The sequence below is a fragment of the Meles meles genome, chromosome 1 (genome assembly GCF_922984935.1).
Source record: "Meles meles chromosome 1, mMelMel3.1 paternal haplotype, whole genome shotgun sequence".
NCBI classification, from domain to species: domain Eukaryota; kingdom Metazoa; phylum Chordata; class Mammalia; order Carnivora; family Mustelidae; genus Meles; species Meles meles.
Window position 1 is genome coordinate 92,212,611 of NC_060066.1, and position 12,383 is coordinate 92,224,993.

The window sequence follows — 12,383 nt, forward strand, 5'->3', positions numbered from 1 at the left end:
CCTTCCTCTCCGTTTCCAGCTGCACGGAAATAACGGCTTTGTGTTCAGTCAGGTGACATAAAAGGTGAAAACAGTAGCTCTCAAATTATATTTAACCTCGAGTATCAGAGGTCGCGAAGGGGTGCACACATCAACAGCTCCCCAGACTGCGCGCATGTGCACGCGGTGGCTTAAGTGGGCCCCTTTTCATTCCACATGGGTTTTCCACACAGTTTCTGGCATCAAGCACCGGTCCGCAGGACACCAAGAGTGCCTTTGTGTCCCTTGCTGACACTCTGGCATTGTGTTTTTCTACCCATTAACCAAGGATAAATGACCTAGATATTCTGCCTATTAAAGCCTCATTTTTCTTTTGCCCTTTTGTTCTTTAGTGTACCACATTATCAGACGCTGCACACATTTTAAAGTATTCTCAGTCTCAGATGCCCTTTTGAGGGAGTAATAGGAGGTTTTTGTGTGTGGTTGTGCAGAGATATCTGGAGTGGAATTATGTGAAGGTAATTTAGGGTTTTTCTTCCTGTCTCGTCTGAAGACAATCAGTTTAGCGTATTACTAACAGCTAATCTAGCATAAGAGGATATATCAAGAAACTGTACAAAGGCCAGAGTGCTGTATTTGCATCTATTGCGAATACAAAAAAATAGAGTAAACACCAGTTCCCCTACACACTACATTCTCTAATTACATCTCTGCATATCATGGGTCACTTTTATTAAAAGCATCATTACTACAGTTGGCAGCAATTTACATTTTATCTTACATGATAGCAGTTTTCAAAGAAAAAAATAAAAGGACATCACAACAAAGAAAAACAATACATTTACAAAGTCATGTCTGTAAACTTCAAGGCTAGTTTAGAGCTGAGGTAATGCTGTTTTAGCTTTGTGGCTAAAGTAACAAAGTCCTTTAATTTAAAAAAGGTACCTGATTCTCTCTTCTCTCACTCTTTATTTATTCATCTATTTATTTTGTTTATACCAGTGCATTACAAGACCACGAGACAATGGAACTGTAGTTCTGTCTGGCAAGAACCCTCCCAGTAGGTTAATTTCCAAAGGGACCCTTCACATTCAACAGCTGCCTTATTATTGCTGCGCCTCGGGACAGAGACGTTCACACTAACGTGGAGATTGTCAGAGTGTATGGATGTGTGTGGATGCGCAAGTGTGGGAACCCCCATACAGTCAAAAGGGAAACCAATGAGCAAGTATGATATGTATGGTAAATTTCATCTTGACCTTCACAGCAAAAAAAAAAAAAAAAAAAATTAAAAAATTAAATATATAACTTCATACTTCCTTTGAGCAGCACTTCCTTCCATTAGTGCCACTCAGTTACAAACCGCTCTTTATTATAATACCAATGGTACCAAAAGGAAAAGGAAAAAAAAAAAAAAGCAGAGCATTATGTAAGTTTCCTTAAAAAGACATGATCACCTCTCAAATTTCATCTCTCCTAGGGATAATAAATAATGCACTGCACAATACTTAATGACCAAGATACCTTTTGACACACCTGTATAACATGACTTGGACTTTTTTTTTTTTTTTTTTTTTGCTACACTATGTTACAGAACAGCTTATAAAACTAGGTATGAACATTAACTGTGAGTGTAAACAGTAGGACTACCACTTGTCGAAAGTTTTAAACACTTGAACTGGAACTGGAACTGGTTATTCATCATTTTCATGGTTTTCTAGTTCGTCCCCCCCATCAAGCGAGTCCAGCTCTTCACCCTGTGCTATTTCGTCTTCGAAGACGGAGGACTCCGCAGTCTTGTCCAGGTTCTCCTCGGCGTCGCTGCCTTCCAGGTTCTCCTCCTCCTGGAAGGCGGCCCCCTCGGCCTTGTCGGGGGCCTTTTCCTCGCCGGAGCCCACGGCGTTCTGGAGTCCTGCTAACGCGGGGAACCCAGGCAGTGTCAATCCTCCCAGTCCTGGAGGTAGAAACATGGATGGGTAGAAGAGGCCTGGCGCCATAGTGGACAGGAGGAAAGGGCTGAAGGCGAGCGGGTTGGAGGGCAGTCCGGCCGGGGCAGTAGCAGCACCAACAGATCCATTCACGGAGTCAGTAGCCGAAACAGCATCTGTGCTTTTCTCCGAGTCTTTGTTCTCGTCCTCGTTCTCGGTGCCCTTCTCCTCGGCCTGGGAGGCGCCGTCCTCCGGCTCCCCCTGGCCCGGCGCCGGCGTGGCGTTGCCGGCCGCGGCCGGCAGGGGGCTGTTGAGCAGCCCGCCCAGGCCGAACACGTTGGGCAGGCCGGCCATGCCCGGCAGCATCAGCGGCAGCACGGCCGCGGGGTTCTTTGCGTCGCCTCCGGCCGCGGCCGCCGTGGCCAGTCCCGGAGGGAAGCCCATGAGGCCCGCCAGCTGGAGAGACTGCAGGTTCTGCAGGTTCTGCAGGCTCGTGAGGTCCATCCCAGCAAACAGGCTGTTCACCAGCAGAGGGTTGATTCCCGACGTGGAGGCCGCCGCGGCGGCCGCCGCCGCCCTGGCGATCTCGCTCTTGGGCCTCCGGCCTCGCCTGCTGGCTCCTTCCCCCCGCACCACGGGGCCGGTGAGGAGCCGGTCAAACATCGACTCGGGAACGAAACCCTGAAGCAAACGGACAGGCAAACAGTGGCTATAAGGGCGGCCGGCAAGACCGCGATCCCCTGGCGGGCCCTCTTGATGCGCGGAAAGCAGACGCTCTGGATGCAAGGGCAGCAGCGACTTTTCCCCTTCTAAGAGCGCTCTGGCCAAACTCAGGAAAGCAAAACGTCTCTCTCTCCACACTACGTGAACTCACTGAATTATACAGGACTGCAGAAAAACTGTTAAAGTCTACTCTACCGGTGAGGGAGACGTCAAGCTACCAGCATCCAGAACTCCAGGAATAATAATATGTCATGAGGGAGCAGAGACATTGGGGACATTAACTGAAATTACTGAGTATGATCTACCCTGGAGAGACAGAAACTACGGTCACCCCAAAACAAATGTTTTTAGCAACTGTACCCCCATCTGCCCAAGTCTGGAAACCACCCAGCCATCCTTCTCTGGGTGATGGCCTACCACACCCAGGGGCAAGCGCACGCACTGGAGCGACAAACTCCTGACACATGCAACCCACGTGGATAAATCTCAACATGAGGTCATCTTACAAAGGTCACAGAATTCATGCTTCTGCTTATAGGACACCCTCAAAAAGACAAAACTTGGGATGGAGACCAGATCAGCAGCGGTAGGGGGCCAGGGGTGGGGTTGGGAGTGGGGGTGTGTAATATGAGGGAACACGGGGTGGGGGAGGGTGGTGGAACGGTCTGTACTTTGGTTGTGGTGGTGGTTCAAGAAAGTACGCGTGTTAGGACTGACAGAACTACACACAAAAGAAAAATAAGAAATCTTACTATATACCTTAGAAAAATAAACAAGAAGAAAGCAGGACATTGACCACTTAATCTTAAAAAGAAGTTGAAGTGGAAAAAAATTTTAGGCAACATTGTTGTATTCTTTATTTTAAAATTAAAAAAAAGAATCACAGTTAATCTTAATGATCTCAACCACCACGAATTCCATCCCACAGGTGGGCTCTTAACGAGGTTTACCTTCAAGACTATGAACGTGTATTTCTATACAATCCTTTAAAATCAGAGCCATCCAATGAATCTACCTCAGATTAATGATGTCCTGATGCAAGAAATGAGGATGTGTTATGTCAATTCTTTTAAGCTAAGAATAAATTATAATCGAATAATTGATGGTCGACAGAAAAGACAGAAAAGCTCAGGACAACATTTTTGTAGAGACACCTCTCCTGACAGAAACACAGTGCGTACTTACAGACTGCTTCACTATCTCAGTCCAGTCTGGGGCAACTGCAAATTCAGGGTTCTCTTCCAGCCACCTGGGCAGGTCCTTCATTGGAGGTGCCATAGCTCCACCCATCTGGGGAGAGGCATTTGGAAAATGACCTAAAAGCACATATATCCCTCCCCCGCTCCCCACCCCATCTACACACACACACACACACACACACACACACACACATTATATACAGATATTCTGGAAGAAACAGTATTGCTTTTTCTTAAAAACATGTCAGGATAAAATGCTTCTTTCTGGGATAAGAAATCACATGGAGGTCAATTCCCTTTCCCAAACGTTCACCTTCTTTCCATTTCGTTTATTGACAACAGGCACCCTTTCTTCTCCTGTCAAAGTGTTTATATCCAATTTATTAGGGTTTCGACATCTATGTCGTTTCTGTTTCGGTTTCTGAAATGAGGAAAACAACACATCCGCATTCTTCTGCAAAAAAAACAAACAAACCCAAAATATGGCTTTAGTAAAAATGTATTTAGTAACTACTTTCCTGCATAAATGACAAAGAGAATATAGTCAAGCAGCTTTCATTTTTTTTTTTTTTCAAGTATGCTCTACACCCAGCGTGAGGCTCGAACTCATAACCCAGAGATCAAGAGTTACACGTTCTACCTACTGAGCCAGCCAGGCACCCTCAGTCAAGCCATTTTTAATAGCTATGGAAGTTTCATTTTATTTATCATTTTAGTTATTAGAAACTATACTTTTCTTTAAAAGGAAAAACTATTTTTCTCTTTGTACACTGAGGAACTCAACAATCACCTAAGCTGAGTATTTGCTTTTCCTTTTGTCTACCAATAACCCTGCTTGAAGTCTTTTCTTCCAATGCTTAACCAAGTCATGGTATTTTTATGTTCATATCTTTTTTAACCAAGTCATGGTATTTTTAAAAAAGATTTTATTTATTATCTGACAGAGAGAGATACAGCGAGAGAAGGAACATAAGCAGGGGGAGTGGGAGAGGGAGAAGCAGGCTCTCTGCCGAGCAGGGAGCCCAACGCGGGGCTTGATCCCAGGTCCCTGGGATCATGACCTGAGCCAAAGGCAGATACTTAACCACTCAGCCACCCAGGCACCCCCAAGTCATGGTATTTTTAAAAGAAACTTTCTCAAGGACCTTTGCTAACTAATTTCTACTCAGTGACTTGGACAAATACGGAGATGATGTCCCGTCTATGAGAGACTGTACCTGAGAGGCAACAGGTAAAAAGACCTACACAGTAGGGGACGTTCTGAGAGGCAAGGACTCAACTAAAGATGAACTCAACAAAATAAAATGTTGAATCAAAACTTACAGTTTTGGTTCTTTTTTTTTTAAGATTTTTATTTATTTACTTGACAGAGAGAAAGAGAGCGAGCACAAGCAGGGGGAGTGGCAGAGAGAGGGGGAGAAGCACACTCCCCACTGAGCAGGGAGCCCTACTCTGGGCTCTACTCCAGAACCCTGGGATCATGACCTGAGCCAAAGGCAGAGCCCCCCAGAGATGCCCCCCTACACTTAAGTTTAAAACAAATAAACAGTCACTAGGTATACAGAGAATAGAAGAGTTGCATTGCCACCTAGCAAGCAGTTTACAGGACGGAATCATCTACAGATACCATTTAATCTAAGACATAAGTAGGAATTGTTAAAAAAAAAAAAAAAAGCTAATGAAGTCTTGGCTGTATTAGCTAGTCAAATTTCTACAAGTAACAAGCTTCACAGTATTCTGTGCTGCTCAGACCTGGTCTGGAGACCAACTGGAGTGCATTCATGAGTGTCATCCCCCTGATGAGACCACCTGGAAACCAGGTGATGGAAAGAATAATCAAAGACATCATGTTTACTTGGTGGAAGGAGAAAAGGAAAGAAAGTGCAAAACAGGAGTCTTCAACAAACTACAAAGCTGCCTGTCAGTCCTGAAGCTAGTTTCTCGGACATAAAATACACAGTGACAGAAACCGGAAAATGTTCGCGGTGAGGAGACATTTAAGCAAAAGGCGGAGGGACCAGGGATCTCCTCTGTGTCGTGCAGGAGAGTTGCGAGGGCTGTCCACGCAGGACTCCTCCTATCTGAACTCTGGGGCAGGACTCCTCCCGCCTGAACTCTGGGGTACTTACTGGTACATAACTTGGCATATCAACAGTGTAAGAAGGATGCAGCTTCAGCCATTCAACTAAGTCCTTATTTTTAGGAGCGTCCTCCCCCACCAGCCTAGTCCCGTCTTCAAGATTTATCACAGGGATCCGCGTGTCTGGGTCCAGCTGTCCAGGAGAAGGAATGTTTCTTGTAGGTGGGGTCTCTATATCTTCTTCGAAAGCTTTGGTCACCTCAGCATCCTCCTGCAGAAAGTTGACAGGGGTCTCAATTCTTCTTGTATGAAGAAAGATTCTAAAAATGCCTGATCTCTTACCTCAAGAAAACACTATCTTAGCATAATGGATCTTGGGCCAAAAAGGGAAAAAAAGTTAGTTGAACCAATCTCAGTTTTGGAACAGCTATTAAATTAGAAGATGAAACTTCAATATCATTCTCCACACTGTAGAACTGGTAATTAGGTAGGAAATTCACAGTCCCTCAATGCTCCATATTTGAAACCTTGAGCAAGCCACTAGGCCATGGGCAGCGCAGAATGAGCTGGACATGCAGGGAAGGTACCCTCTCAATCTCTCTTGGGCTCTCGGGATAACTGCATTAAAGAAATTATATTTATTTCTTTATTTGAAAGAGACAGAGAGTATGTGTGTGTACAAGCAGGAAGCCAGATATGGGGCTCGATCCCAGAACCCTGGGATCATGACCTGAGCCGAAGGCAAATGCTTAATCGATTGAGCCACCCAGGCACCTCCCCTCCCAGCTTTTTTAAAATTTATTTTTATTTAGAGTGAAAGCACGTGCGAGTGGAGGGGTATATGGGGAGAAGGAGAATCTCAAGTAGATTTTCTCCTGAGCACAGAGCTTAGCATGGGGCCTCAGTCTCATGACCCTGAGATCATGACCTGAACCTTAATTAAGAGTTGGGCAGTTAACTGACTGAGCCACCCGGGTGCCCCCAAGAAGTTATAATTAAAGGAATGTTCCCACAGCCAACCTGTACACAGCACTCCCTGAACCATACAATCTTATTGGCTATAACATTTTGTGGCAGGTCCGTGTGGCAACCCTGAAAATACCACGTCTATCTGAAGTCCAGCCGGCAGTCCTCCAACTGTTACTCCAACCACCAGACTTCTTTTATAGCAGGCCATCTGTCCATTCCTATAGCTCTGATTTCAGTTCAGGCCTTCTTCATTGCCGCCCCTGCCCCACGTCACTGCAGTGCTCCTAAACGGTCTCCCCGATTCTACTCCCATCCTTCTTGACTCTGACTTCCTCACTGCTACTTCGGAGTCAGGTTTCTAAAAATGCACTCTTCCTGGGTCAAAACCAAATCAACTGTTTAAACGCTTTTGATAACTGAATCCCCCTCACCTTCAGGATAAAATCCAAGTCCTTTAGACGGCAATCGAGGCCCTCCCTGATTTAAATTGTACTTTGTGTCCGAGCCCACTACTGTCAAACCTCATCTCCTCATCAGATTCCCGGGCTTCCAATGACTTTCAGTTCAGCAAACATGGAAGTCTCTCTCTGTCTTCAGTCCCTCTGCATACATTCTCCCTGCTACCTCTTTTCAAAGGACCAACTCCTATACAATCTTCAAAACTTAACCAAAGTATGGCCATGTCTAAGGCAACTTCCTGATCTGTGTCTCCCCATATCCTCTTCCCTCCATTCCCATTCTTCCTTTGGGCTTCTGAAGTATTCCAGGCATGCCTCTCAGCTATGGGACGTCACTATTTATCTGTCACTCAACTTCAACACTGAGTTCTCCAGGGCAAGCTCTTGTTAGACCCTTATTCTTCACATCCCTGTCCTTGGGGGTGGTGGTGGGGCCAGGACCCAAAAGGACCATCTCCATCATGTTCCCAATGTATTGCCGTATGATGACTGCATCCTTACTTTCTCCTGGCAACGCAAAATGGTCTCCAGTCTGAGTTCTGACATAATACAAGATTTTATGATTTGTCCCAGTCCATACAAGTAACTCTGCTGACCTTTACACCTCTTCACTACTCTGTTTATCTATAGATTAATCGGCATTTACCTTGTATTATATGTGTATGCACACAACTATCCACAATACCCACTGAGTAATCCCTAAGTTCTAACATCTGACAGTAAAATGAACAAAAACTTAAAAATACATCCTCTAACCCCTACTAGGAGTTTTGGGCTGGGTAGCTCATGTGACTTTGGAAACAGGGAAATATCAGTATGTTCTTTAGGATGACTTAAAATGTGTAAAATGAGTAAAATCAGCCTGCAGTTTAATACAGGATCTATAATTACAATAGGAAAACAGCCCTGGCTCACACTGTTAATTCCTGATGCCTGAACCACAGACAACTTTGTGCTGGGATTCAAATATGAAACCCAAGAGTAAACAAAGGCATAAGATGCAGAAACTCACTAACTTGTTGATGCTTATGGAGGAAGGAATTTCAGGGAACAAAACCTATCAAAGTGGTTTGATGTGTTCTGGTGGATTCAAGTGTAGAGGCTAATTAATCACTAGTGGTACAACGCTGGGGACCACACACCTAGGAACCGCATTTTTAACTTAAAGAATAAGCAGTCACAGCTGATCCATTACAAGGTGTATTTTTATAAGATACTAAAAGGAATCATATGTTCCACAAAAAAGAAATATTATTATGATTGGTGCATGGTAACGAATCCTGAAAACTTTTAATTCCCTAGATACTTCTGTTTCCATCAGACCCCACCAGAGGGCAAATTCCAGTGAGTGCCATTTTGTCATTTCTGAACTTTACCTCAACCATGCCTTTTACTACCCTTACTTAAGTCATTAAACTTTCTAGAGGTTTCAAGAAATAGCACAGAAGCAGTAAGAAGAGGGATGGAAAAAGTAAAAAATGTCGAAACAAACATCGCCTTCCTCTCAGTTTCAAATTTCACGGCTTTGCAAACTGTGATCCGCAGGGAACAGGCCCAGTGTTCCTGGAGTGCCGGCGGCTCACACACAAACAAGATCCGGCACCAATTAGGCTGATGCGGGTTCCAAATCAATAAGGCCTAGGATACCCAGTACTAATGCGTCTTTTAGAAAGGGAGCACATGTAAGCAGGTTCTCTGGGGGTAAAACCCTCATCCTTAGGCAGACAGTGCATTTTTAGGCAGCAAGGTCGAAGCAGATCAGGGAAGAGAGTTCTTTTGATTGCACTGCACTCATGTCCTTTGACTTCAGAAAGAAAATGTCAAAATCCATTGGCACATACATTTCATACAAACCTAAACTAGCACAGATCTTTATTCAGTTGAGATTTTATAGAACAGCTATACTTACGGAGGTAGGAGAATTAGTAATCACTAGCTTTGTACATGAACACAAATCTTAAGTCTGAAACTAAATATTTATACTAATCTAATAAATGCCAGGCTTCAAACAACATTATTTCTAAGAGCAGAAGTGTTTTCTGCCTCAGGAATTCAGAGATAACAATTATAGGCCCAGAAGAACACGTTTTTGTTTTGGGCTAGTCTTCCGAGAGTCATCAGTATATTAGGATCTTGGGAGGAATAAATCCTCAAGCTACATTTGGTTCAGGCCGAGTGATCTGTATCAATGCTCAACACAAAACCATGACTGTACATTGTGATCCTATTCCTTTAGTGCAAGAAGCCAGCTTTAATCACTGAGAGGAGCCCAGGCCGGCGTCGTCAGAATGGCAGGACTCTGGCTGCCACTGTGGGCATACACAATGGGAGTGAGCTCCTGAACTTACTGCACTCAATGACGTCCGTTTGTGGCTCATGAAAAGCAGATCAAGACCCTCCACGTTTTTCCTCCTTCCCCGTCTCCTCTTCACAGGAGGCTCTCCATCCACCAGGGAGCCATTAAGCAGATGCCTCGTGGGTGTGCGTGACAGGCCTGCCTGGAGCAGCTCCATCTGAGTCTTAAAGGCATCGGACACCGGTGTCGAGACATTAGGCAAGATAAACTTTGAAGTAAGAGATGAAAAATTTGAGGTAGAGCTTGCTGCCTCTCTTGAGGCCTTTGATAAATCTACAACTTTTTCTTGTCCATTTTCTGAGACCACCTGAGACTCCCGCAGCTGGGCAACCATTTCCATGAGGTTCCGCCGCTTGGCAGCTCTTTCGGCCTCAATTTCAATTTTTCTCCTCCTCCTCCTCCGCTGGCGAGGGACAGAGAGGTTTAGGGCGTCTTCCTATTGAAAAATTCCAACAAAATAATGAGCCCAAACTGTATCTGCTATATACAGGCTGGATTTCAGAAAGAAAGAACTAGAAGCTTCAGGAATTAAACATTCATAACTGCTGAAGAGAGCTGAGGAAAGGGCAGCCATCTTAACTCCGGGGAGGACCAGCGATCCGCGAGCTCCCAGAGTTGGACGGCTTGCCTTGACACAGTGAAACAAACATACCTTGGACAACTGAGGGGAAGTCGTGAGGTCCTCGCTGCCACTGATGCTAGCTTGGCCGACCATGGAGAGCTCAGCAAAGCTCCTCTTCTGCAGGGGGCTGTCCATGGTGGGTGGCGTATAACCAGGGATGAGGCCCTGGAAATCAAACATCTGGCGCCTGTTTACTGGCCATTTGCCTTTCAGCACTGCTTCACAGATGTTGTCTAATCGGTTTATCATTACTCGGTCCTGGAGGGAGAAGGAAAGTCACACGATGTTGTAATGAAGACGTGGTGAAAATTACCGGATAAATATTTCCATCAAGATGCTAAAGCACATAAGAGGTTTAAAAGTCAATCCATGGGCAAAAGGTAAAAAGAAAACAAAGAAACAAGTGACTGAGTAACCAGAATCTGCAAAACCTGCTCTGCTCTGGTGGAAGGTCCGAAAGGTGGCCCCAACACAGAAAACTCAGTCTTTTTAAAGTTTGAGTGCTGAAGCATAGAAACTAGGAAACATCACATAGCCACCTCTAAAATACTTCAAAAGTAACTTTTATTCAGGTGAGAGCACTGCTGGCGAACACCAGCAGACTACAGTGCAGCCCTGCATCTAGCTTCTGGACGCTCCGGTGCTCCGAATCCACGGGCTGGACTGCAGTCTGTCCCAGGAAGTGGGACATCATTAGCGTCACTATTAATAAAGTTCAGCATTACGAAACAGGCACTAACCTAGGAACACCTAATGAATGTCAATTTGCAGTCCCCACCTATTATCACTTCAAATTTCATTGAAGCGTGTACATTAAAAATTTCTAATTACAGCTCTTAGGCCCAGATTCCATAGATTAATAAAAGTGTCTGCTACGACAGACCTTTTGACAGATCTGGGAAACTCCCTTCTGTACTCAGTGAGGGAGATCAGCCCAACTGGGTACAGGGAGGAAAAAATGTCTTTGAGAGTACACTCTGCACACTATGGGAGAACAGCCCCAGGATGAGTCAACTGAAGCTTGTTTCTGTGCTGCTTGTTTTAAACCAGACAGCCCTGTTATGGTGATTAGGATGATTATGTCCCCACCCTGAAGAGCAGACCCAAATAACATACAGATTTATTATAAAATTACGCTAGTTAGCCAAAAAAGTAATTTCCATTTTGCTTTTGGTTGCAGATAACTACATTTGGAATTATCTCGTAATGTACTGGAGCAAATGGGTCGCTAGCCCACCCTCTCCCAAGTTAGAAAGACTACAGGCTTCTAAACCTATGGAGATGTCTTAAATCTGGAAGTTCTGTTTGGGATTTAAAAACATTAAAACACACATTTTAAAAAGTCCCCACGTTTTCTCTTGTGCACTGTTGGTGGGACTCTAAGTGGTGTAATTGCTGCTATAGGAAACAGTATGGAGGCTACTCAAAAAAATTTAAAAAACAGAATCACCATGTGACCCAGCAATTGCACTTCTGGTGATATATCCAAAAGAACTGCAAGCAGGGTCTTAAAGAGATGGTACTACACTCATGTCCACAGAAGCACTATAATAAGCCAAGGCGGGGAAGGAACCCAAATGTCCCAACAACAGATGAGTGGATAAGGAAAATATGACATATACATACAATGGAATATTATTCAGTCTTAAAAAGGAAGGAAATCCTGCCATACACTACCATACGAATAAACCTTGACGACAAGGTAAAAATAAGCGAAATAAATGAGTCCCAAAAGGGCAAATATTGCAGGATTCCACATACATGATGAGGTATCTACAGTAGTCAAATTCACAGAAACAGAAAGTAGAGTAATGGTTGCCAGAGGCAGAAGGGAGAGGAGAGGAGTTGTTCAATAGGTATAAAGTTTGAGTCATGCTAGACAAAGAAAGTTCTGGAGATCTGTTTTACAACAATATGAATGTATCTAAAACTATCAGACTATATACTGAAAACTGGTTAAATTTCATGTTATGTGGTTTTTATCACAATAGAAATAAAATAAAAAAAGAAAGAAAGAGAAAGAGAGAGAGAGAGAAAGAAAGAGCAAGCCCACACATTTCGTTTTGCTA

The 12,383-nt window shown here is 44.3% G+C and overlaps 1 protein-coding gene across 6 annotated transcripts in view; it reads right to left on the minus strand.

Annotated features, from left to right (window-relative positions):
• Positions 1 to 607: 607 nt before the first annotated feature.
• The window catches only part of CHD7 (chromodomain helicase DNA binding protein 7), a 187,088-nt gene continuing 175,312 nt past the window's right edge, over positions 608 to 12,383 (minus strand). For all 6 annotated transcript variants that reach the window (XM_046003411.1, XM_046003403.1, XM_046003377.1 and 3 more), the window contains 6 exons: positions 10,345 to 10,572; positions 9,685 to 10,128; positions 5,959 to 6,180; positions 4,143 to 4,283; positions 3,816 to 3,920; positions 608 to 2,588 (listed from right to left, as the gene is read on the minus strand). In XM_046003411.1, the coding sequence (XP_045859367.1) occupies positions 1,674 to 2,588; positions 3,816 to 3,920; positions 4,143 to 4,283; positions 5,959 to 6,180; positions 9,685 to 10,128; positions 10,345 to 10,572 (2,055 nt within the window). In that variant the 3' untranslated portion in view covers positions 608 to 1,673. The remainder of the gene's footprint in view (positions 2,589 to 3,815; positions 3,921 to 4,142; positions 4,284 to 5,958; positions 6,181 to 9,684; positions 10,129 to 10,344; positions 10,573 to 12,383) is intronic.